Genomic DNA, 26739 nt, shown 5'->3' on the forward strand with positions numbered 1-26739 from the left:
ATTACAAGTGGCATATCTATATGCCAGGTTGTACCTACTGAAAAGTACTTTGACAACATTATTTTTCCAGCTATAATCCTCGCTGTCTGTGAAAACACTGGAAGAGTCTTTCCATGTTCTGAAGCTTTTCATACAATTTCTCACTTGGGTTCATCAACTTTCCCTACTTGATACCTGGGAGCGAAGTAAAGCTGATAAAAATACCGTGCACTGTCAGCAATGATCTTGTCTTTACTTTCACAAAGACGAATCCATTTCTGGTGGAGTTCTCATTTCTCTGATGCGATAAAGGGAAATTTCGTCTTATTGCAGGTGTAGTGAGCACCCAATGAGCCCACTTGTCAGGCGTATTTCAAGCAAAACAGAAAATTAATGATAGAAAATTGGGTTGACCTTGACTGAAAACCAACACTGATCTAAGGTCTCTGTCCCGGGAGTATGGTCTTGCTGACGTCATGCGCGTGGCTGTACCCATTTCGCCCGCGATTGAGTACACCACCTCTTCTTTATACCATGTCTGAACGTTGGACGAACCCTGAGCCTCGCTTCTTCTGATTGATCACATGTCTGGAGCAAGTGTGACCGCATCCAAACACCACCACCTGTAATGCACAGTACTACAGGGTGGGCAGTTTTAACCTTTTCAGTTCTTGCTAAAACTTTCTCCTTACTGGTATTTTTTTCATGTCCTCTGCACAGCTTCACTGAGTACGTTTCAGTTTAACAGGCCTTTTACAGATCAGCCAATAATTACGTGGCGTAACAGGTGCTTGCAGCGTCAGGAGGCAGAAAATGGTGTGTTGCCAGCTTCATTGGCTGTGGTAACATCTCAGGAGTAGGCGGGACTAAACTGGCATCAGTTTCAGTAATCCATCCAGAGTCTTCAAGAAAAATCAGCATAATATCACTTTGTTGTTTCTAAATCCCAGGGAAAAATTTCCTTCGGTAAAAAACAAAAGAAATCCAGGTTGGCGTGTCTGAATCTTGGTAGCGTCAGCATCACGTCATTATGGTCCGTCAGAGCAACACCACGACTGTACAGTATTACAGGATGGCCAGCTTTGACTTTAGTTCTTTCTTACACTGTTTCTTGACTGACTGGGATTTTGTCATCATTTGTTTGAGTAGCGTTCATATATGATGATGATGATGATGATGAACCTACTGCTTTTCTCCCCCAGTCAGTGGGATCCTGGATTTATCGACAAAAAGTGCTCTAATAGATTATTTAATTGAAAGTTATAAAAAATAAAACATTTAACATTATGGCCATCTGAGTACTCAACACAGCAACAAACTTCCTAGCAAGCTGAATCCCTCTGACTATTGATCATTTGGCCAGCAATAACTGCCGCCATGTTAGCCAGTTTCTACCACGTGTACACCAGCAAGGCCATTTAAGCTCAATAAGAGTACCTTGACGTTGGCAAGAATAAAAAGAAAAAAAAAGTCAGGTGAAGGGGTTAAAGAGAGCGCGGATCCAACACAATGTATCCAAAATCGCAGCCGCTGATTTGGTTGAAGAGAGCACGAAAAACGGAGACGCCAGTACAATAAGAAATGATGACGAGCCTAGTTATATATCTGCTGAAGACAGGAGGATAGTTGTGGGAATATGGCGAGGAAAAGGAAGATGTGTGTGTGTGTGTGTGTGTGTGTGTGTGTGTGTGTGTGTGTGTGTGTGTGTGTGTGTGTGTGTGTGTGTGTGTTGCATCATAATAAAAAGAAAAGTTTTTCATTGGTCAAGTCTTACATATCGGTAATACTGTTGATAAATCAGACGTTACGTGTGCACTGCTGTAGGTGTATCAAGAGTGAGTCCTGGGATGTCTTTTAACTATATCTTTGCCACGTACTGATGAGTTAATTCACCTTAGGATAAACTTTGAGAACTGAAAGGGTCAGGGGCAGTCATAAGAAGTCCCTAATTACCTACGCCAACAAGGAGAGACGTAGGTCGGTTTAGACACAATAAATAATGCTGGCGTTGTCGGAGGTATGCGCTTTCTCTGAGCCTTCTAGTTCCTTTTGAAGTGCCTTCCTATCACCTCTTTTATAGCAGTATATACTTGTATCAACATCTGTAGGTTAACCATGTCAAGCTTTAGTTACTAACTCTTAGCTCAGTAAAATTAAGCTAACCGAATATTTGACTTTGCCCTGTGACCCTGACGTTCCACTGATTGTCCTCAAAATTGAAATATTTCATTCTTACATGACATTTATTCTTTGCACTGTCAGGCTCAAATGTAATCAAAGCTGTGTCAATTTGCCTTGCTCTACAACCTTGTCCTTAAACCTGTTGTTCTGAAAATTACAGCCGATGAGATGCCGTGTTACCAGTTTCAGTGGTGTTTTCTTCTTCGAATGCTGATATGTGAAAATTTCTGTCTGGTGACGTACACATTGTCCCTAACGTAAGCATCTTCAAAGCTGGGTTGATCATGTGCCTGGTTCATTTTGACAAATGGATAAGAATGAGTGGGAGCGAAAAGCTTTAGAGGCAGCACATACAATAGGTGTACAAATCAAGTCACTTATCAAAGAGATGTGTGTGTGTGTGTGTGTGTGGTGTGTGTGTGTGTGTGTGTGTGTGTGTGTGTGTGTGTGTGTGTGTGTGTGTGTGTGTGTGTGTGTATGTGTGTGTGTGTGCGTTGGTCAATCACTCCTGCAGGTGTAGCTTTGACCTCACCAAATTGGAGGCGAAGAAGGAGCAATTAGGTATAGGGACAAGCGGGGTCAGGTCAAGGTAAGACCACCAAGTCAGGTAAACACAATTCAAAAGAGCAGCCAATCAGCAACAGAGAACGACAAAGGTTCCGGGGACGTCTTGTGTATAAATATCTCCGATTTCCTCACTACTGTAGTCGCTCCGAGGATGGACTCTGTGTATTCCGAAACGCTGGAGCAATAAAGAACATAAGATCTTTCGCGTTTTTCCCTCCCGGCCATTCCTATCCCAGGCCAGTGTTTCTCAAAACTTTTCACTTCATTCCCCACTTGTGCGGATCTTAACATCCTCGTGCCCCCTCCCCCCTTTCAGTTTTCTCTGAAGCCCGTCACAAATAATGATAAAAAACTGTTTTGGTCCTCTCCATTTATTTTAATGTTTACAACTATCAATCAGAATCCATATTTTGTTACATATCAGTAGGATGGATGAGAACGCATTTCTCATATCTAGGTCCACATCCAATCGGTTTCGGCTTTTACAGTATGTGTGGAAGGGTGGAGATACCAAATTCACATAAACATGTTATGGAATATGGCAAGAGGATTCTAAATACGATTTCACAGACACACTTTGATGTACTACTTACACAAGCCCGCCATGACCCCCGTAAAATCCTGCCGTGGTCCCCTGGGGAGGGAGCCTTGGCTCTGAGTCTAAGAACCAGTGCCCATACTTGAAGAGTTTTCTGATTCAGTGTTTATCGTTCCACCTTAATCTTCTTGATTCCTTCTTTTCTCTGAATATTTTGTTAGCCTATCTTCTTATTATCAATATTTTTTTCTCCATTTTCATTCGGTGCTTTAGGTGCTTCGGGGGTCACGTGGCAATGCCAGTAATGTGACTGGGGGCCTTACTATAAAAACTAAACGCCAGTATTGTCGAATGCGAACGCCTGACGTTTCCGTGTTTCGTACCATATATAAACTTGCTGTTCACGCCAGACGTTCGTTTGCTTGGTATGGCGTAAAGTCACAGTAGCTTATAGCGCTTGCATTCATCCGATTCAGCCTATTATAATCAGCTGAATAATAATAATAATAATAATAACCGAATTTCCTCTTCCTTGCCTGCACTTCAACTCTTCCACTAAGTTTGGTCCAAATCCAATCAAACTTAGATATGAGGTGCAACCTTTGGCCTTGTTCTATGATCTCGATCTCAAAATCGATTCCCTTCATCCTCGCTCTCGTAGCCACTCCACTTAATCTGGCTTAAATAGAATCAAAAGAGTGTGTAAGTTAAACTTGTCATGTTACCCTGACCTGGGACCTACTTTTTACGAAAATATTTGGTCAACTCCTGGGAAGATTCTCAACCCATCTATCAAATTGGATAAAAAGTCAGTCATTGTAGTCACATACCAACAGATAGAATGGGACACACACACACACACACACACACACACACACACACACACACACACACCAAAAAGAATAGCTCACTCCCGCAAACGCGCAGGTGGGTTTAACAAAGTGGTTCTGCTTATTAGACGTTAACAGTGACAGCGTTAGCATCTCTGTGCCACGCCCTCAATTTTACTAATCATAAGAATTAATATATTCGTGTAAGGTATGTGATATAATCAGTCTAGGTCGGTATAAACGTTACGTACACACGAGTAATAAATTTTAACACGCAGAACTCATGATAAAACTGAAACACGTTTCCTGAACATATGGCAAGACGGCGCTCTGGTCTGAAGTAACGAGGTACTGCAAACCAGTGTTATTCCGGTATCGTCTTGTGTATTACTGATGTAAATATGATGAAAGGGTGACTCGTACTCGAACTCTCCAAGGTAAAGGAAGTTCCTTAGCGATTTATTTCTGAATATGGGTGGTTGGTATCCACTTGTACACTATTTCTGCAGAGTATGGTGATATTAGATGGATTTATGTAATCTGGAAAAAGAGAGTAAAGTGTAGTTTAAACAAATATATCGATTAGGAAAAGGTGCTAGGGAGCTTCCTTAACCGACAAGGATAGGGGCTCATATACTGTACCTGGATTAGTCCATAGCAGGTCAACAACAGAACCAAACCTTCTCGGAAAAGTAGTGATAATAGTAAAAAGACATAAGTCGCATACAAGAAATAATGAAGGAATTATGTGATGGTTAAATCGCTCAGGAACAATACTAAAATCTGTGGGAACGAAAAAATGATTCTGGACAGTGTGATCTGTGTGTGTGTGTGTGTGTGTGTGTGTGTGTGTGTGTGTGTGTGTGTGTGTGTGTGTGTGTGTGTGTGTGTGTGTGTGTGTGTGTGTGTGTGTGTGTGTGTGTGTGTGTGTGTGTGTGTGTGAATACCTGATTTTTTTTAATGCAAGAAAGAAGGAACCAATGGCCAGGGCCCAGCAAACCGTTCCTTCCAAGAAAATAACAAAAACAATACAAAACAGAGTCAAATTCAAGATCCGTTCTTTTCGAGATGCCTAGACACACTGAGTTTGAAAGACTGGAGATCATAGGAAGTAGGAAATACTGACAGAGGGAGACAGTTCCAGAGTTGATCATTTGCATAAATGAAGGCCTGGGAGTAACGGTTAACTCTTGCATTAGAGTTGGACAGAAAAGGAACGGGAATTTTTGCTAGACGGATGCTACGCGCCCGTCGAACAGGTGCAGGGATGCAAGCAGACAGTTTAGAGGAGCAGCGACCATTGAAGTAGCAATAGAAAAGAGATAAAGATGAAACAGTGCGGCGAGGAGACAGAGGTTGAAGGGAGCCAGTCAGAGAAGCAGAGTTGATGAGACGAAAAGCCTTTAACTCCACCCTATTGAGAAGAGCTGTATGTGGGGAACCTCCCCACACATGAGAGTTGTACTCTACACAGGGGCGAATAAAACCCGTGTATAAAGTCAACAACTGTGCAGGGGTAAAGAAGGTGCAGAGTCGGCTTAGCACACCTAATCTCTTGGAAGCAGATTTTACAAGAGATGTAATGTGATCTTTCCAAGATAAGTCCTGAGTGAATGAAACTCCAAGCATGTTCAAGGATGATGCAGGATTCGCTCGATATTATTAAACATTAGTGGGTACTCCTGTGGAAGATTGTGTCGGGTTGATAGGTGTAAAAACTGAAATTTTGATGCATTAAAAACAACAAGATTATTTTTACCCCAGTCAGAGATACGAGCCAAGTCAGATGTTCAGTTTGCCATAGCTTCATCCCTTGTTTTTTAAATCTTTCTAACAACTTTACCTCATCATCCTTCCCTCCTCTTTTCTACTCTGATGGTTCTGTAGCTATTTCTTCTACTGATAAAGCAGATCTCTTTGCACAGACTTTCTCCTCCAATTCCACCTTAGACGATTCCGGTGCTGTTCCTCCATCACTTCCCCCCTCTGACTTCCTCATGGCTGACATTAAAATTTCTTCAGTTGATGTATTTTCTGCCATTACTGGCCTCAGTACTAACAAGGCATATGGGCCTGATGGGGTCCCTCCTGTTGTTCTCAAAAACTGTGCTTCTGTGCTTACACCCTGCCTAGGCAAACTATTTCGCCTTTGTCTGTCAACTTGTACCTTTCCTTCTTGCTGGAAGTTTGCTCTCATTCAGCCAGTCCCAAAGAAGGGTGACCACTCCCAACCCTCCAACTATCGTCCAATTGCTTTAACGTCCTGTATTTCAAAAGTTTTCGAGTCAATTCTTAATAAAAAATTTTAAGGCATCTTTCCTATCACAACCTTCTTTCCGATCGTCAGTATGGGTTCCGTCAGGGACGCTCCACTGGCGATCTTCTCACCTACCTTTCAGACTCCTGGTCATCCTCCTTTCGGGACTTTGGCGAAAGCTTTGCCATTGCACTTGACATCTCAAAGGCTTTCGATCGAGTCTGGCATAAATCTTTAATTTCCAAACTGCCCTCCTACGGTTTCTATCCTTCTATCTGTACCTTCATCGCTAGCTTCCTTTCTGGTCGTTCTATAGCTGCTGTCGTAGACGGCCATCGTTCTTCTCCTAGATCTATCAACAGTGGTGTTCCTCAGGGCTCTGTCCTATCACCAACTCTCTTCCTTTTATTCATCAATGATCTTCTAAGCTGTACATCTAACTCTATCCACTCATACGCTGATGACTCCACCCTTCACCTTTCCATTCGGTTCCCGCAACGCCCATCTCAACAGTTACTTCAAGAAACAAGGGATGAGGCTATGGCACACCTAATGTCTGACTTGGCTCATATCTCTGACTGGGGTAAAAATAATATGGTTGTCTTTAATGCTTCTAAGACTCAGTTCTTACACCTATCAACCCGACAAAATCTTCCACAGGTATACCCACTAATGTTTAATAATATTCAGATTAATCCTGCATCATCCTTGAACATGCTTGGGGTTTCATTTACTCGGGACTTATCTTGGAAAGATCATATTGCATCTCTTGTAAAATCTGCTTCCAAGAGATTGGGTGTGCTAAGCCGACTCCGCTCTTTCTTTACCCCTGCACAATTGTTGACTCTATACAGGGGTTTTATCCGCCCCTGTGTGGAGTACAACTCTCATGTGTGGGGAGGCTCCCCACATACAGCTCTTCTCAATAGGGTGGAGTCAAAGGCTTTTCATCTCATTAACTCTCCTCCTCTTACTGACTCTCTGTCTCTTCGCCGCACTGTTGCATCTTTATCTCTTTTCTATCGCTACTTTAATGGTCACTGCTCCTCTGAACTGTCTGCTTGCATTCCTCCACCTCTACGACGGGCGCGTAGCACCCGTCTGGCAGCAAACTCTCATCCCTTTTCTGTCCAACTCTCTAATGCAAGAGTTAACAGTTACTCCCAGTCTTTCATTCATGCAACAGGTCAGCTCTGGAACTGTCTCCCTCTGTCTGTATTTCCTCCTGCCTATGATCTCCAGTCTTTCAAACGCAGTGTGTCCAGGCATCTCAAAATGATCAGATCTTGAATTTGGCTCTCTATTGTATTTTTTTTTTCTCTTGGAGGGAACTGTTACTGCGGGCTCATGGCCTTTGGTTCCTTCTTCCTCGCATAAAAAAAAAAAAAAAAAAAAAATGGAAAGGTGAAGGGTGGAATCGTCAGCGTACGAGTGGATAGAGTTAGATATACAGCTTAGAAGGTCAGTGATGAATAAAAGGAAGAGAGTCGGTGATAAGACAGAGCCATGAGGGACACCACTGTTGACAGATCTAGGGGATGAACGATGGCTGTCTACAACAGCGGCTATAGAACGACCAGAAAGGAAGCTATGTATGAAGGCACAGTTACAAAGATAGAAATCATAAGAGGGCAGTTTGGAAATTAAAGATTTATGCCAGACTGGATCAAAAGCCTTTGAGATGTCAAGTGCAATGGCAAAGCTTTCACCAAAGTCCCAAAACGAGGATGATTAAGAGTCTGATAGGTAGGTGAGAAGTTCGCCAGTGGAGCTCCCCTGACGGAACCCATACTGACGATCAGAGAGAAGGTTGTAATAGGAAAGATGCTTTGAAATTTTTCTGTTAAGACTTGACTCGAAAACTCTTGAGACACAGGATGTTAAAGCAATTGGATGATAGTTAGAGGATTGGGAATGGTCACTCTTCTTTGGGACTGGCTGAATGAGAGCAAACTTCCAGCAAGAAGGAAAGGTACAAGTTGAATGACAAAGGCAAAAGAGTTTACCTAGGTAGGTGTAAGCACTGAAGCACAGTTTTTGAGGACAACAGGAGGTACTCCATCAGGCCCATATGCCTTGTTAGTATTATGGCCAGTGATATGACAAAATACATCAGCTGAAGAAATTTTAATGTCAGCCATGAGAAAGTCAGAGGGGGGAAGTGATGGATGAACAGCACCGGAATCATCAAAGGTGGAATTGGATGAGAAAATCTGAGAGAAGAGATTTGCTTTATTAGCACATCAGAATACAAAAGGGAAGGGAAGGATGATGAGGTAAAATTGTTAGGAAAGTTTTTTGCAAGGTGCCAGAAGGAGCGGGAAGAATTCGAGTTGGAGAGTTGAGAGCATTTAGTACGGATGAAATTATTTTTGTGGAGCAAAGAACAGACTTAGCACGATTCCGGGCAGAAACATAAGCAAGATGTGATTCGGGATGAGTTGGTTCTGGTACCTTTTATAGGCCTCTCCTTGTTGTGGACAGCATTAGAACAAGCGTGATTAAACCAAGGGTCTCTTGCATTAGTCAAAGGATACGCGTATGGAATGTATGCTTCCATGCCCGGAAAAATAACCTCCATAATCCGCAATCCACACTCAGATGGCTTCCGGGCATGGAAGCAATAATCATTCCAGGGAAAATCAAAGAAGTACTGCCTGAGGGCCTCCCAATCTGCAGCTCCAAAGTGCCACAGTCAATGTTTCTTTTTGAGGGTCCACAGGCCATACCGGAGCAATATGTCAGGTCAAGGTAATTAGGTTGTGATCAGAGGAGCCCAACGGAGAGGAAAGATTAACAGTGTAAGCAGAAGGATTAGTTGTAAGAAAGAGGTCAAGTATGTTGGAGCTCTCTCCAAGGTGATCAGGGATATGGGTCGGGTCTGTACAAGCTGCTCTAGGTCATTAAGGATAGAAAAGATGTAGGCTTGTTCACCAGGTGGAACAGTGAAAGGAGAGAAGAGCCAAAGGTGGTGGCGAACATTGAAATCTCCTAGAATGGAGATTTCGGAGAAAGGAGAAATGGATAGAATGTGTTCCATCATAGAGGTAAGATAGTCGAAGAATTTTTCATAGTCAGTAGAATTAGGATATAAGTAAACAGCACAGATATATTTAGTCAGAGAATGACAAGAAAGCCGAAGCCAGAAAGTAGAGAATTCAGAAGAATCAAGTGCAGGAACACGAGAGCAAGGTAAATCGTTGTGTGCATATACACAACAGCCACCTTTGTTCTTAAGTGTATCTTAATAGGAATGGGTCAAGCTCGTATTGTCCCGTGTATTAAACCATTTTTATCATACATATCCTTAATTTTATTGATTGTTTTGGCACACACTATTTCAATCGGTAGTGCATTCCATTGATCAATTGCCCTGTTTGGGAAACAAGATTTCCTTACGTCTTTATCACCTCTCTTTTGTGTAGTTTATTGCAGTGTCCTCTTGCTGATGCTTTTCCATAGGTTATATACTCATTTATGTCTATTTCCTCTTTCTGTGAGATGCATTAATGTAGCATAATCATGTCTCCTCTTTTCTTTTTATCTTGTAGCATTGCTAGATTGTTTTTCTAGTCTTTTCGTAGCTTAGATCCCTTAAGCTTGGTACCCATCTTGTAGCTGCCCTTTGTTCTTTATCAATCTTATCTATATGTTTTTTGAGATGAGGATTCCAGACTACTGATGCATACTCCAGGGTTGGTCTAATGAATTATGTTATTATCTTTCTCAGCATGTCTTCATTTATGTAAGTGATTGCTAGTCTCGTACTAGCAGGGAATGTATACATGTTCCGTCCCTCTAGCTGATGTGGTCAGCCGGAGATCGTCTGTTATTGATAATCATTCCTAGGTCCTTCTCTTTTTTAGTATGTGTAGGGTTGAACTTCCTAACTTATAATCTTAGTTTAGTCTTCTTTGAGTTTTACCAAACTTAATTACATGACACTTATCCACACTGAATTCCATTTGCCATTTATTGCTCCAATCATGAAGTTTATTTAATTATTCTTGTAGCCCTCTGCAAGATATCGTGTTAGTAATTCACCTGTATAGTTGCATCATCAGCAAACATATTCAGATAGCTTCCATTTCCAGTGTTACTGGCTATGTCATTCATATATACTAAAAACGTGTGTGTGTGTGTGTGTGTGTGTGTGTGTGTGTGTGTGTGTGTGTGTGTGTGTGTGTGTGTGTGTGTGTGTGGATGGTAGAAACCCTCCCAAATACTACTACTACTACTACTACATTGATAATAATAATAATCCAAGAATACAGTGTCCTAGGTTAGAATGTCGGTGTGATCTGTGAGGGGAGCATCAGGTTGTCAGCGTATAGTGAGGGTGAGGGTTTTGGGGTGGATGAGGGTGTTGGGGTGTGAGGGTGGAGGGGGAGTGTGAAGTTCAATAAATAGGGGCGTGTCGGTGTCCCCACGTCACTGGCAGCCAGACCCTGAGTGGCCGACTGCCTCACCCGCCGCTGCCTGACCATAGCCTCTCAGCTGGTAAGTGTGGCTGACGGTGTTAGTGTGGTGCTGGTGTGGCGTAGGGTGTTAGGGTGGTGCTGGTGTGGCTTAGGGTGTTAGTGTGGTGCTGGTGTGGCTTAAAGTGTGTTGTAATGCAAATTTGGCAAAAATTTAAACAAATTGTAAGAGTACCGTCGCTATAATGACAAGGGCATTTCATCATTAGACGTAATACACATACACAACAGACTGCACAACGGACGGCAGGTATATGATTCTCTCTCTCTCTCTCTCTCTCTCTCTCTCTCTGAATTTACCAGGCACCAAGATAACTACTTCTCCATCACCAAATGCAAAGAAATTTATTTTAATATATATATATATATATATATATATATATAATCTCATCGGCCGTTTGAGTGTCCACTGCAGGACTGGCCTATCCCTACCGAAATGGGGACGAGACAGCCAATGTATCTCTACGAAGTAGCCTAGGCTGTCTAGTAGAGACTGTATGTAAGGTGAGAAGTGCTTGTAAGTGTAATTGTTGTGTCGGAGTGGCTTTGGGTGTGTGTGTAGTCTGTGAACCAAGTGTAATTGGCCCACGCAAGCCGATTGGGTGCAAGCATACTTTATTGTATGTGATACTGGTTCAACTACAGCACCCCTTGTGTCCGCCAATGCAGTACGTGGCCAGAAGAACGCTCCCAAAGTTTTTTACTCTGGCGGGGCGCGAACCCTCGTTCTTCAGTGTATGAAAATGCACACTTTACAATGTGGCTCATATATATATATATATATATATATATATATATATATATATATATATATATATATATATATACACACACTTTACCACTGTACCACAGAGGCTCATATATATATATATATATATATATATATATATATATATATATATATATATATATATATATATATATATATATATATATATATATATATATATATATACACTGTGTATATATATATATATATATATATATATATATATATATATATATCTATATATATATATCTTTCTATTGCCAGACGCCTCAATCCCGTTTCGGGTGGCCACAAACAAATCGCCCCCACGTCGCCCTGTCCTCCGCCATATCACTGCCCTGCTCCCAACTCACACACCCCTCTCTCATATACCTCTCCACTCCATCCCTCCATCTCATCCTCGGGCTCCCCCTCCCTCTTCCCCCCTCCACCTCACTCACATACACTCTCTTCGTCAGTCTTTCACCCTCCATCCTCTCCACATGGCCAAACCACCTCAGTGTGTTCCTCCTAACGCTTCCTATCACATCCACATCCACACCACAACGCTCCTTTATATCCTCATTCGTCAGCCTGTCTCTCCATGTGACTCCACAGGCTCCTCTTACATATATATATATATATATATATATATATATATATATATCACTGAGTGCGCCACTCCGTATGTAGGAATGGCACAGCTTTATAATGGCGTCCTGTACAGTCACGCGTACTAATTTCTGCTCAGGGGTTACCCCTTCCTTCCCCCCTCTACCCTGGACAGAGGGAAGGGGGGAATCGCGAACAAGTCTACCCCGCCTTCTGCCCCCAACTCCCCCACCCTCCACCTCCAGCTGCCAGTTACTGATTAGACGCAAATTTTCTCATGTCCTGTAAACATGACTAAACTGTCGTCGCACACGCTTTCAACGGCCAAGATTTGGACTATATTTTTAGAATAAATTATTACCGTATTGAACTGCATTCTCAAATTGAAAATATTCACCATCATTGAAATCCAGTGTCGTCCGCTGCACAATGCTGGGTTCCAGTGCTTACCTTTTCACTTCCCCCAGCTGTCTCTCTCTCTCTCTCTCTCTCTCTCTCTGGGGGAGCGTGGTAGCACAGTGGTAGCGCGCTGAGCTTGTGATCGGGAGGTCGCAAGTTCGAGCCTCGCCCAGGCTACCGTTGCCGGGAGGGGTAGCTCCCTCCTGTAACCCCAGCAGGGCTATATGGCCTTAGTTGCCTAGCTCGGGGAATTCATTTCTCCATTTCTCTCTCTCTCTCTCTCTGAATTTACTTTTCCCACTCACTCTTTCTTTTTAAATTTATATAACTTTCTCTTTGCTTCTCTCCCCCTCTCCCCCTTCTCTCTCGTTCTTTGTCTTAAGTCTTCCCCGCCTCTCACCCCTCCCTTCCCCCCACCTTAGGCCTGATCAGCAGTCAGTTATACCGTCATCGCTCCTTCGTATATCGTGTGCAGGCAACATTTATCACACACACTTAGATCAGATGTATGGAAAGCTATTTTTTTTTTTATATATATAATTGTATTTCTCATTATGTGCCAAGTTCAAATAGAGAACACCAGACCAATATTCGTAATTTTTATTAGAGTGACCGTTCCACTTCACATAGCTGGGTAGCTGGGCTTATAAACTGCGCGCACACACACACACACACACACACACACACACACACACACACACACACTGGTTATTGAATGAGGAGTTTGACTGGGACAGGGAAGGTTTGGAGCCAGCAGATCCAGTTGTTAGAATGACTATATTTGTAGTCGCCACGCTGTCAGTGCAAAATTTAAGTTGTGTGTGTGTGTGTGTGTGTGTGTGTGTGTGTGTGTGTGTGTGTATGTGTGCAGTTTATAAGCCCAGCTACCCAGCTATGTGAAGTGGAACGGTCACTGTAATAAAAATTACGAATATTGGTCTGGTGTTCTCTATTTGAACTTGGCACATAATGAGAAATACAATTATATATATATAAAAAAAAAATTAGCTTTCCATACATCTGACCTAAGTGTGTGTGATAAATTTTGCCTGCACACGATATACGAAGGAGCGGTGACGGTATAACTGACTGCTGATCAGGCTTAAGGTGGGTGGAGGGGAGGAGTGAGAAGCGGGGAAGACTTAAGACAAAGAACGAGAGAGAAGGGGGAGAAGGGGAGAGAAGCAAAGAGAAAGTTATATTAATTTAAAAAGAAAGAGGGAATGGGAAAAGTAAATTCAGAGAGAGAGAGAGAGAGAGAGAGAGAGAGAGAGAGAGAGAGACAGCTGGGGGAAGTGAAAAGGTAAGCACTGGAACCCAGAATTGTGCAGCGGACGACACTGGATTACAATGATGGTGAATATTTTCAATTTGAGAATGCAGTTCAATACGGTAATAATTTATTCTAAAAATATAGTCCAAATCTTGGCCGTTGAAAGCGTGTGCGACAACAGTTTAGTCATGTTTACAGGACATGAGAAAATTTGCGTTTAATCAGTAACTGACAGCTGGAGGTGGAGGGTGGGGGAGTTGGGGGCAGAAGGCGGGGTAGACTTGTTCGCGATTCCCCCCTTCCCTCTGTCCAGGGTAGAGGGGGGAAGGAAGGGGTAACCCCTGAGCAGAAATTAGTACGCGTGACTGTACATTGGTAATAGGAGCATTCGCGCGAAAACGGTTGCAAAGCGTAGTTCTAATGTTATGAACAAAGAGACCTTCGTTATTCAAGTGCAAAACTACTCGCAAAGTCTTGATAACTTTCGCTGGAGTAGCAAAATCGAACTGCGAAATTATCGATTTTGTTCTACATTTTCATTCTTTCTTTCTCTGTTTCCTCTCCATCAGTCAAATCCCCCCCCCCACACACACACAAAAAAAAGGCGTACGCGAGCGTACAGCACACCAAAACGCCACTGGTCAAATGTAGATGTTTCTTTTCATGTTTAGAAAAGCATTCAGTCTACAGTCAGCGAGTTATGGCCAGAAAACCTGATAGTGGTCACCAGCAGGTATGCCATTTGTACAATATTGGTTAGCTACAGCTCCCCTACAGTTAAAGAACATACCAAGAAACTTCTTTTCACGGGAAGGCATCCTCGTTTTAGTCTTTCAGTAAGGTATGCATGTAACATTCCAAACATAACACTTGCCGTATGCATAGTTACACTTCCACAAAAAGATCATAAACTAGAGAACAAAGATTTTCTAAAATGATTGTTACAGTAAGTAGTAGGAATGGCAAAAGTGCACATGTAAGAGATGAAAGAAGCACAGAAACAAGAGTGCATTCATGATGGAAGGAGCATTGGAGACCTATATTCATTCCTACATTCCACCAGATACAAATTTGTGACGAAAGTTTGCAATGTAGGACTGGGTATAGGTCTCCAAATCTACCACCATCCTGAATGCTCTCTTGATTCTGTGCTTTTTTTATCTCTTATCTGTGCACTTTTGCCTCTCCTACTTCTTATCAATCATTTTAGAAGTTGTTGTTGTATATATTTGCCCCACAACAGTGGTGGGGACATGGGCAAACAAGAGAGCCCGTCGGAGAAAAAGGCAGAAGCAGCTCTCCCAGGACAGCATAGCTCGGCAGACAATGGCAGTAGCAGCAAGGGCTGGAGAAGACGATCATATGGCAGGCTGCTGAAACAGGATGGTAACAGTGAAACTAGCACGGGGCAGTGTTGTGCATCAGTGCAGTCTCAATGAAGGCAATAGCAGCTACGTCGTCAGGGCGGGTCTGGTAGGTGGCAAGAAGACAGTTGCAGTGTTGAGGGCGGAAGATCCCAGCATGAAGGTGGAACTCAGCGTCAACTACGTCCGCAAAATTTTCCTCCACATAGCGCTCCTGTTGGGCGAGTACCTAGTCGTGAGACAGGGACTCGAGATAGGCACGAGTGCTGGCTGTCAAGGGAGGAAGGTGGGCGAGGACGCTCTGTGGATCCAAGGGTGAGGAAGAGGCAGGGGGTGGAGAGTCAGGGTGGTCGGTCTCCATTGCAACAGGTGGTGGTAGTTTCTGTTTCTTCCCCTTCTTCATCTTCTTCTTTTTCTTAGGCTTCGATGGAATGTCGGCAGCGGCGGTTGATAGTTCGTCAGCAGGAGGTGTAGGCGGGTGAAGGGGAGGGATGTTCACATCCTGGATGGAAGAGACGGGAAAAGGGCCCTCTCCTCCTCAGCTGCTGACGGAGGGTGGTGAGGAGAAGCACTGGTCTGTTCGTTAGCCACGTCAGTGGGTGGGTTCAGTGCGGTGGTGGAGGAGCGTTAAGCTGCAGCCTTTTCTGCAGTGTTCTGCAGGGATGGAGAGGCTGCAGCATAGGGGCGCGACGCTCATGACAAGGGGCAGAACTGCGTCACGGACAAAGCTCTGTGGGATAACAAGACACGGAAGCCTGTTCTTCTCGAAGATCTGAGGGAGAAGAACTAGCAGTGCCTCCTTATTATCGCCACAAAAAGCCCTCGCTGTCGCAGTGCACATGGTGACAATCATTTCCACTCCACCAAGATGACGGGGATCCAGATTCCGGCATCCCCTATGCGTGGGGCGCTGCCATGCATAGGCAGAGCCTTGCACAGCTGCATCCCCCAGCCCGGTGACGTCCCTGGCCTCAGGACCCTTCGTCGTCTGGTGGAGATGGAATTCGGCTGTCTCGCCTTCGCCTAGCAAGCACCGAAGGTGCTGTGAAGCGGGAACAGCAATCCCCAGACTGTGTACAAAAACATTGGCACCAGTGTCATGGCGCCTGTTGATTCCTGATCCCGCCTTCATGCTGTACCACTTCACGATGCCCATGATGGTCTGTGCATGGGTTGACTCCTCATTGCCCATAGAGGCCCCCCTCGACGGGCCAAAGGCCGAGTGGACTGAAGATGGCATGGCAAGACAGGAGATACCACCGCCACTGCTGCTGGACCAGGAATGACGATTTTTTTTTTTGAAGGAATTTTTTTGTTTTCTTGTACACATCACGTAGTTATTTTCTACTCATCCTGTTTGATCATCCTTTACAATAAACAGATAGTATAAAAAAAAGGAACAGTTCCTATAATTTCTGATCTCCAGCACTCAGCACCTTCATTATATTGTACATCAACAATATGTGCTTAATTTTGGGCCTGTACAGTCCGTTCTCCAAGGCCCAGCTGTCTTATGTGCAATAAACGGCTGGTGTGATGATATTTGCCGATGGGATTTTACGAGATGTCCGTGAATAATGTGAAAGATAAATAAAGACTTAAAATAACATCCTATTCCCCACTGTGGAATCAATCTCTTGTCCTTCTAGTCGGCAATTTCTTCATGAACTTGAAAAAAAACAATAAAAGATATAACATATGTTCTGTCAGCCAAAGCTCCTGTACAAGCAATGGCTGACCAGGGAAGTAACGCAGAGGTTATTTAAGGAATTAGTTTAAATATACTAAATTCACTCAGGTTAAAATAACGGTATAGGCTGCTGTGGCACACCCCAACACAAGTTTCATCAGTTTTCCAATAACAGCAAAGATTACAAAGGGGATTGTTATTTCCATGACTTATGATGCTTCGATTTGTCGGTTATATCCTTGAAATCTGCAATTACATCATGCAAGTAGTGTGGGATTGGCGATACCTCACAATACCTATCAGGAATTAAGAGAAGTCGATTAAGTGGTAACATGAAAAAGAAATTCCATTAACCTTTTATTTATTCTTATTGTGAACACAAGATTCTACAGTATTCTGGCGGATGTCGGACAATGTATTATTTATAAAGCATGTCAGGTCTCCTACAGTATTATGTCAAAAACTATCATTATTTTTGTTTTGACAGAGAATTCAGAACTTTGAATTTTATTTCAGTTTATGACGGACAGTCTTATCCAGCTTTAAGAAATTCCGTGCAACAAAAGGGTTAACACAAGTGTGCTAAGATGGTGACCATACAGCGCCGCCCACCATTTATGAGGACAGTATTAGCAGAACGTGAGATGTTCGTGTGGTTGTGGTTGAATGGGCTGTCATTCAAAACCGTAGGTCAATGGATGGGAGCCAGCGCGACAACTGTGCGTAGGTGGGTGATGCGTTGGCAGGAGGAAGGCAGACTACACAGCAGGAGAGCACAGCATAGAATAAATAGAACAAGACGCAGTGAACTGGATCAACAAGCACAATATGAGATTCATCAACTGGGATACTACCACTCTCCTAATGCGAGTAACTTCCCTCCTAGAAACGGCAAAGCCAGTTATTACAATACAAAGTTTAGAGAGCACGGTTTGCAAAAGCTATATGTTTTACAGTGGTGAGCAAAAACACTGACCATTTCACTACAATTATTACTTCCTTCACACCATTTTATTCAGCTTAACAGAAAAGCAAGTCTGTAAATGTATCTTCTTAGCTATCCTTGTCTTATTCCACTGTCGTCATAAACATTGCAAGAGATGACAATACTCTTTCTATTCGAACTTGCCCTAAAATTGTCATCTCTCCATCTTGAATGCTGAGTTGTAATAAACAGATTAACACTGGAATATGGTCCTAGTCACAAAGAAGTGCCATAGCATTATCATTTCTGTCGCTGATTTTTTTTTGTTTTTTTTGTTTTTTGTTTACAGAAGATCGTCAGAGGAAGGAAAAGCAAATTAAAATACAAAATCAAAATGCTATATAAGCCGCAAAAGGAAAAAAATCTGGACCAGTTTAAGGTGACAACAGAGTGAAGGGATCTTGAATTTGGCTCTCTCTCTTTTTCTCTCTCTCTCTTTTTTTTTTTTTTTTTTTCCTTGGGGGAATAATCTTGGAGGCACCTGGCCTTTGTTTTTTTTCCTTCTTGTGTATATATATATATATATATATACATATATATATATATATATATATATATATATATATATATATATATATATATATATATATAGATAGATAGATATAGATATATATATATATATATATATATATATATATATATATATATATATATATAAATTAGGGTGGAGCAATTTTTTTTTTTTTTTTACTGATCATGGGTAGTGTTCAGTAGTTGCGAAATGACTCCAAAACAATTCTCCTGAAGTTTGAAAGTCATCAGATAATATCTTCAGGTGCCTCCACACGACTACATTTTGCTGGAAATGCCAATTATTTGTACAAATTTGACTTTCAGTTATCCACATCATGATATGGTTTCCATAAGGGAGCAATATGGGAAACAATAAAACCAAAGCAGCTCATAATAAATATTACAGTTAGATGTTATTTTTCAGGTGCCGCCATCTCAGTTAAGAAAATGTGTTTGCTACCATAATTGGTAACTCTGGCCGTGACTCCCATAAGCGACTGTCAGTATTTGTGCAACTGTTGTGACTAGCAGTTGTGCCTCACTCTCATTCATAATGCAGAACTCCAATTCATCTAAGTCAAGTACTTTACGTACCAGACAAGTAGTGTCATGTCCCATTTTTTGAAACCCAAGTGAGTTTGATAAAAAAAAAAAAAAATTGCCAACCTACTGTACAGTGATGTTATGAAATGCTTTAATCAAGAGAGGTGTAAATTGAAAGAGGCTTGTAATAAAGACCCAGCAGTATGGAATGTTGCAGTTAATGTAGCTAGGATGCTTGTAAGCATTTATGCCAAAGCATCCATTCCCACACTGTCCTGGAAACGAATCATAGACATGATAAAATCCTATCATACAAAGCATCGCAATCTAATGAAGAACTATAAAAACAAGAAAGACTCAGAATCATTAAAAAAAAAAAAAAAAAAATTAAAGAGATTCATGAAAATTATTTGACATTGCATCATGCAAATGTCAGGGCTTCCAACAATGCTCATGTGAGAAAGCTTACATAATCCCAATATTGGAGAGGGATTTCATTGTCGATCAGGGAACACAGCGAATAATGGTCATTGGTGGAACTGATGCACAAACAACACGTTCATTAATAATGAAACAAAGAAAAGTACTCGAAACAACAAAAGCTGACAATGCACCAGACACTATTGAAATATCTGATGACACATCAGCTTCCAGTGATGAAACATCTTCAGACACAGTGTACATTCCACCTTTCAGAAAGCAGCGGAAGGAGGGAGAACATCAGAATATATGTAAATACTAGTACTCAGAATAGAAAATTATCAAACTTTGCCCAAGCATGTCATAGAACAGGAGTATCAGAGAGAGCAGCAGCACTGATTTCAACCTCGGTTTTGCAGGATTATGGCATTATAACAGAAGGAGACAGCACACACATTATTGATTGCAGTAAAGTTCGACGAAGCCGATCTCTAGGTAGAAAAACATTGAAGAAAGCAGCATCCACAAAGACAAGTGAAGTAATCAGCATTTACTTTGATAGACGAAAAGATCAAATACTAATAAATAAGAAAAAAGGCTCAAGTTTTCACACGAAAACTATCAGCGAAGAACATACTGCCTCAATTACCGAACCAAATTCAGCCAATCTTGGTCATTTTGCTGTTGGCAGAGGAACTGCACAGAATATAGCAAATGGTATCTCAGGATTACTAGATGAAAATAACATTCCAAGTAACTCTCTGATGGCTATTGGATGTGATGGAACAGTTGTTAACATTGGTCTCAAAGGTGGTGCAATTGGAATACTGGAATGCAAGCTTGGAAGGCCATTACAATGGTTTATTTGTCAGCTGCAAGCAAATGAATTACCACTGCGGCATTTGATACAAGAAATTGATGGTAGGACAACTGGACCACAAGGCCTCACAGGTGACATTGGAAAAAATTACATGACTGTGAGAAGCTTCCAATAAAAGAATTTGCTAAAATCAGTCTGGAAATGTGCCAACTTGATCAGAAGATCGTCAATGATTTAAGCACTGATCAAAAATACCTCTATGATATTAGTACTGCTGTTGGATCAGGGCAAGTTTCTGAAAGCTTAGCGGCCCGTCAGCCTGGAAAAATGTCACATTCTAGATGGCTCACAACTGTAAGTTGGATTCTGAGGTTGTATGTCTCAACGAGTAAGCCATCAGATACCTTAGTAGCTTTAGCCACTTTTGTGATGAAACTCTATGTGCCAATGTGGTTCAACATCAGGTCAAATTGCTTAGCTCTTGATGCGGCAAAGAATGTTCATAACACTGGTAATGTTCAACAAATTTCCTGAAGCAACACAGATCATTAAACCCGTCATTCAGCGTAATGCTTTCTTCGCCCATCGAGAAAATATAATCATCAAAATGCTTCAAGATGATCGTGACAACATTAGAGAGCTTCGACAGCGTTGGATCAAGAAAGCAAGGTGCCATGAAAGAGAACAAATTCGTCAGTTCAGAATACCCAAACTAAATTTCTCAAGTGATGACCACACAAATATGATTGATTGAGATGAAACTGACTTGACCGAACCTCCTTTGACAGCCAGATATTCAGAGGAGTTCATTGACAAGCAGATGGAAGAAAAGGGTAAGCTGAATATAGAAAGATTTCCTTGTCATACTCAGGCAGTTGAACGAATAATCAAACTAGTCACAGAAGCATCATCATCTGTTTGTGGAGAAAAGAGTTGAGATGGTTGCATTCGAGCAAAACTTGCACCCAGAGCAAAAATCCCCAGGTTTGAAACCAAATCTCAGTATTTACTATGAAGACATGGTGTTAGCTTACAGTGAATAAAAGCTAATGCTCAATATGGTTGGGTGGATGGGTGAAACTCGACATACAGCCACCTCCTCGTGGTGAGTTCTGGGTAATATTGACCTCAAGGGGTTTATCTGGAGGTCAGTATAGTGAAGAGCTGTATCAGTATATGTTAGTGTACTGGAATAATATAATTTATGAAGTGAAAATGTTCTTATAAAATCATGGTGAACAAGACTCATATATTATTACATAGTATCTTTCATGAAAAAGGCATTTTACAGATTTAAAAAACATGAGTGGAGGCACCTGAAGTTATTCCCTGAGGGAGTTCAGATTTAAAACACAGTACCTTGATGTCATATGGCAGCAACTGCATACTACCCATTAAGGGTCGTTGGGAAAAAATGCAAAACCAAAAAATGCTAAAAAACAATACTTTGAGCTAAAATATTCAAGTTCAAGTGAATAGAGGCACCTGAAGATATTGTCTGAGGGAGTTAAAATTTTATACACAATATTTTGATGCCATTTGACAGCTATTGCACACTACCCGTTGAATAATGTTGAAAATTTGGGAAAAATGACTATTTTCACTCCAGCATAATATATATATATATATATATATATATATATATATATATATATATATATATATATATATATATATATATATTGTTACGGAACAGAGAAAGATAATGTACACTTTAAGTGAGAATACTAAAAATCACTACTGTCCCGTAAAGTTCCAGGTTCAAAACAAAAGAGTTAGGTAAAATTACAAGCTAAAGTTTAATGCTCAAACTAACAACAAAACATTCAGGACTCATAAGGATAATGTAATGGCAAAAAACAGGTTAAATATATGGTTAACTGCAATAGCCTCTATTAACACGAAATTAGCAAGAGTAAATTTATCTAAGTCAGCCCTGATAAAATGACAATACCAGATAATACTCAGTGAATGCAAGATATATTATTACAGATACAAAATATTATTACCACTGGCTGGCAATATGAATCACAAAATCTTTACTAGGCCTACGAATCAACACCTTATGGTATACAGTACAAGAACAAAATGTAATAACATTTATCCTCAAATTACACAGCTGCTAGATGGTTGGAGACTTCCTGAGCACTCACAATAATAACAACTGTACAGGGGAGGACAGAGATGTGAACAAAATGAGGAGTAGATCTAAGTGGCAATAATGCAGAGACTGAGCTCATTATATAGGGGCCGGCAGAGCATGATACAACTTGTAAGATGGACGCGCAAATGAAGCCATGGGGACAAAGAGTTGACACTCCTGCTCTGAACAACAGAAAGAACGACTTACTCTACTATAAGGGAGGAGGGGGGGAGTGAGGTAGAACACGCTCGTGATCAAACATGCAGCATACTGTACGTTAGAATTACACGAAGGATGATGAAATCATATGCTATGTAACACCTCCCCACAAAGAAAAAGAAATTTACAAAGGAAATTTCTTATTACTCTAAAACAATCTGTCTAAAGTCTAGATAAGCAATCTGCAATAACATTTTCTTTCCCCTTGACATGTTGTATGTCTAATGAATACTCCTGAAGAAGTAGACTCCATCTTGTCAATCTCTGATTTTTATCTTTAAACTTACTAAGGAATTTCAGTGGGTTATGATCGGTATAAATGACTATGGGGTCAAAACCAGAACACAAATTAAATGAAAAATGCTGTAAACCCAAAATCAAGGCCAAAAGCTCTTTCTCAATAGTTGAGTAGTGCTTTTTGAGGTGGAGTGAACTTCTTACTGTAATAAGATACAGGGTGTTCAATACCCTGATCATCCTCTTGCAGCAAAACAGCCCCAGCTCCTGTATCACTTGCATCAACAGCCATCTTAAAAGGCTTAGCAAAATTTGGAGTAGCGAGCACTGGCTGACTTAATAGGATAGCTTTAAGTTTGCTGAAAGAGGATTCACAGTTATCAGTCCAGACAAATTTAACTCCCTTTTTCAGTAGGTCTGTAAGTGGTTATACAAGAATTGAAAAGTCAAGAACAAATCTCCTGTAATAACCTACCATTCCCAAAAATCTTTGTAGCTCTTTCCTACTTTTAGGTCTGGGAAGATCACTTATAACCTGAACCTTAGCTCCTGGTGGTGCAACATGTCCATCACCAATTACGTACCCAAGGTACTGAACTTTAGCTTGACCAAACTCACACTTTGATAAATTAGCTACAAGATTAGCCTGAACCAAACGCTCAAGAAATTTACTGACATGGCATAGGTGATCTTTCCAGTTGTCACTGAAGATTAATACATCATCAATATAAACAACACACCCTGCCAAACCCTCTGTTACAACATTCATGAGCTTCTGAAATGTGGCTGGTGCATTCTTCATACCATATGGCATTACAGAACATGCAAAAGTCTTTCCTAGTGTTACAAAACATGAGATCTCCCTAGCACGTTCAGTCATAGGTACTTGCCAGTATCCCTTTAACAAATCAAATTTACTTATGTACCTAGCCTTTCCGATCTTGTCTATGCAATCTTCCACACGAGGGAGAGGGTAAGTGTCTGTTTTGGTTATCTGATTAACACGTCTGTAGTCGATGCAAAGCCGCTGTGACCCACCTGGCTTAGGGACTAGAGTGACAGGAGAACTCCACTCGCTCTGACAGGGCTCAATCATCTTGTGGTCCAACAGGTAGCCAAGCTCCTTCTGGATGAGAGGAACTTTCACTGGGTTCATACGGTAAGGAGGCAATGTAATTGGCTTTGCGTCTCCAACATCGACATCATGCATCAACACAGTGGTTCTTCCTGGAGTGGCACGGAACACTTGCAGGTACTCCTGCAGTAATGCCGAAAACTCCTGCCTTTCCTCGGGAGCTAGAAGAGAAAGCTTAGTCTGGAGATCATTCATGATATCAGGATTCTTCCCCAAACTATCACTCAGGCTCATGCTGCATGGGAGAACTTCACTTGCAGACTCGGGTGGAACAGCTACAGTGCAGACTGGGTTATTTTTGTCCCGCCTGTGATATAACTTTAGCATGTTGATGTGACAAAGTTGCTTGTTCTTTCTACGATTTGGTGTGGCGATGACATAGTTGACATCACTGAGTTTCTTCTCCACAAAATAAGGACCACTAAACTTGGCTTGAAGAGGTTGCCCATGCACTGTAGCAGAATCAAAACCTGATCTCCCGGCCGAAAGTGGCGCAACCTGGACTTCTTATCATACCAAGTCTTCGTCTTCTGAGCAGCTCCTAAATTCTCTCTCGCTAGCTGTAAAGAGTGGACAGCCGTTCTTTGAACTTCATCACATACTCCAGCAGGTTGACGTCATCTTACTCCGACAGCCAGCATTCCTTGAGTAGCTTAAGGTGTCCTCTTACTTCATGGCCAAACAGTAGTTCAAAGGGTGAGAAGCCCAGTGATTCATTTGGAGATTCTCTTGCGGCAAATACAACGAATGGAAGACCTTTATCCCAGTCTTTCTGATGTCCCAAACAATATTTCTTGAGCATCAATTTGAGTGTTTGATGATATCTCTCCAACGCTCCTTGGGTCTGGGGATGGTAAGCTGAAGACGTGATCTGGGTGATGTCCAACTCTTTCAGAGACTGCTTGAAAACATTTGACATGAAATTACTTCCCCGATCTGACTGTACCTCTTTGGGCAGACCAAACTTTGTGAAGAACCCTAGCATTTCCTTAAACACGTTCTTTGCTGAGATATTTCTAAGTGGAATGGCTTCAGGATAACGAGTAGCCATATCAATCAGGGTCAACACATAAGAAAATCCTGAAGAAGTCTTAGGAAGAGGGCCCACAATATCCACCAACACACGGGTAAATGGCGCCTCAAAAGGAGGAATGGGAACTAGAGGTGCAACCTTTTCGGTCTGATTACACTTCCCCACAACTTGACAGGTGTGACAAGACTTACAATACCAGGAAACATCCCTGAAGATACCTGGCCAGTAGAAGTGTTTCAATATGCGTGCCACAGTCTTCCTCACTCCAAGGTGTCCTGCCAAACTGGAATCATGAGCCACTCTAATGATATCCTGCCTACAAACACGAGGGATGACAACTTGATGTACAACCTCCCATTCACAGTTGGCTGATGCTGTTGGGGGTCTCCACTTCCTCATAAGTACTCCTGACTTTATATAATAACAAGTAGAAGCACTAGCTGACTCTTCCTCACTGCAAGCAGAGTTAGCTAGACCTTTCAACTCAGGGTCAGCAACCTGCAACTCAAACAACTCTTGATGAGACAAATTATCAACACTACACGGTACTGCCTCATCTGGTGAGTGGTCCAAATTAGCAAGAAAAGTGTCAGCTAGGATAACATCATCATCATTATCCTCTAAGTCACCAGTAACTTTAGACTTAGCCCTAGTGACAGCACATGCAGGGAACACATCAGGGACATCACAATCCTGGGCCGCAGCCACTGGCTCACTAGACAACTGAGGAGCTGGACACACTTGACTTCCACCAATATCATTTCCAAGTAAGAAAGTTACACCTGACATTGGGAGTGTCTCAACCAACCCAACCATAACGGAACCATTAACAAAACCAGACTCTAAATTCACTCTGCACAGAGGGACAGAGAAGTAATTATTCCCTACACCTTGTAAGATTACAGTTTCATCAGAGGAATTAACATTAGAGCCTAGAACACTGGTCAGCATGAGGGATTGGCAAGCACCTGTATCACGATATATTTGAACTGATTTCCTGTCATTACTGTCCAGAGGACTGACAAAACCATCAGACAGGAAATTAGCACATGAACTCTTGAGAGCATCACCCACGTTACTGCTCAAAAGAGGAGCTTCATCATGAGAATTTAATTTACCCCTCAAAGCAGGTTCAGTTAACTCAGTTAAAGAATTCTGGGAACTCTCAAGGGTGGACACTAGACCAATTGACTGAATATTTAAAGACTCCTTTTTGTTCACATCACGCTGTCTCCTGAAACATCTCTACGTAGTGTGACCAAGTTTACTACAATAAGTACATTTTCTTTTCTGAAATCTAGAGATGGAGCTGCTATTTACATCCTGAGAAACATCATCCTTACTCTCCTTCCTGTCACCTGTACTCTGAGTAGAGGCAACGTACTTACTCTCAGCTTTCCTTTTTTCTCTAGAATATCTCTTGTGAGTGAGAACATAGTCATCAGCTAAAACTGCAACATCAGACAAATTATCTATTCTTTTCTCATCAAGATATAGGCTTACATCATTATTAATACACCTTTTGAAGTCCTCCAGCAAAATCATCTGCTTAAATTTGTCAAAATCAGAATCCACATTCTTAGAATTTAACCACTGCTCTAACAGATCTTTGATTTTTGCATACTCAACATGGGACTGCTCATCCCGCTTACAAGTTGTCCTAAATTTTACTCTATAGGCTTCAGGAACAAGTTCACATGCCTCAAGAATCAAGCTCTTAACTACATCATAATTATCACATTGATCCTGAGGCAAAGATGCACAAGTTACTCGAG

At 41.7% G+C, this 26739-nt stretch overlaps 1 protein-coding gene across 1 annotated transcript; it reads right to left on the reverse strand.

Annotated features, from left to right (window-relative positions):
• Positions 1–15818: 15818 nt before the first annotated feature.
• LOC145395294 (Y-box-binding protein 3-like) lies at positions 15819–16418 on the reverse strand. Its single transcript, XM_080268972.1, has one exon. The coding sequence runs from the start codon at positions 16416–16418 to the stop codon at positions 15819–15821; it is 600 nt and encodes a 199-aa protein (XP_080125098.1).
• Positions 16419–26739: the final 10321 nt, after the last annotated feature.

Source organism: Coenobita brevimanus, chromosome 30, assembly GCF_032717465.1.
Source record: "Coenobita brevimanus isolate Jiangsu-jjx chromosome 30, ASM3271746v2, whole genome shotgun sequence".
Classification (NCBI taxonomy): Eukaryota; Metazoa; Arthropoda; class Malacostraca; order Decapoda; family Coenobitidae; genus Coenobita; species Coenobita brevimanus.

Excerpts from the sequence above, each read along its gene's own strand:
- LOC145395294 (XM_080268972.1), bottom strand. The coding sequence starts at position 16,418 with ATGGGCAATGAGGAGTCAACCCATGCACAGACCATCATGGGCATCGTG.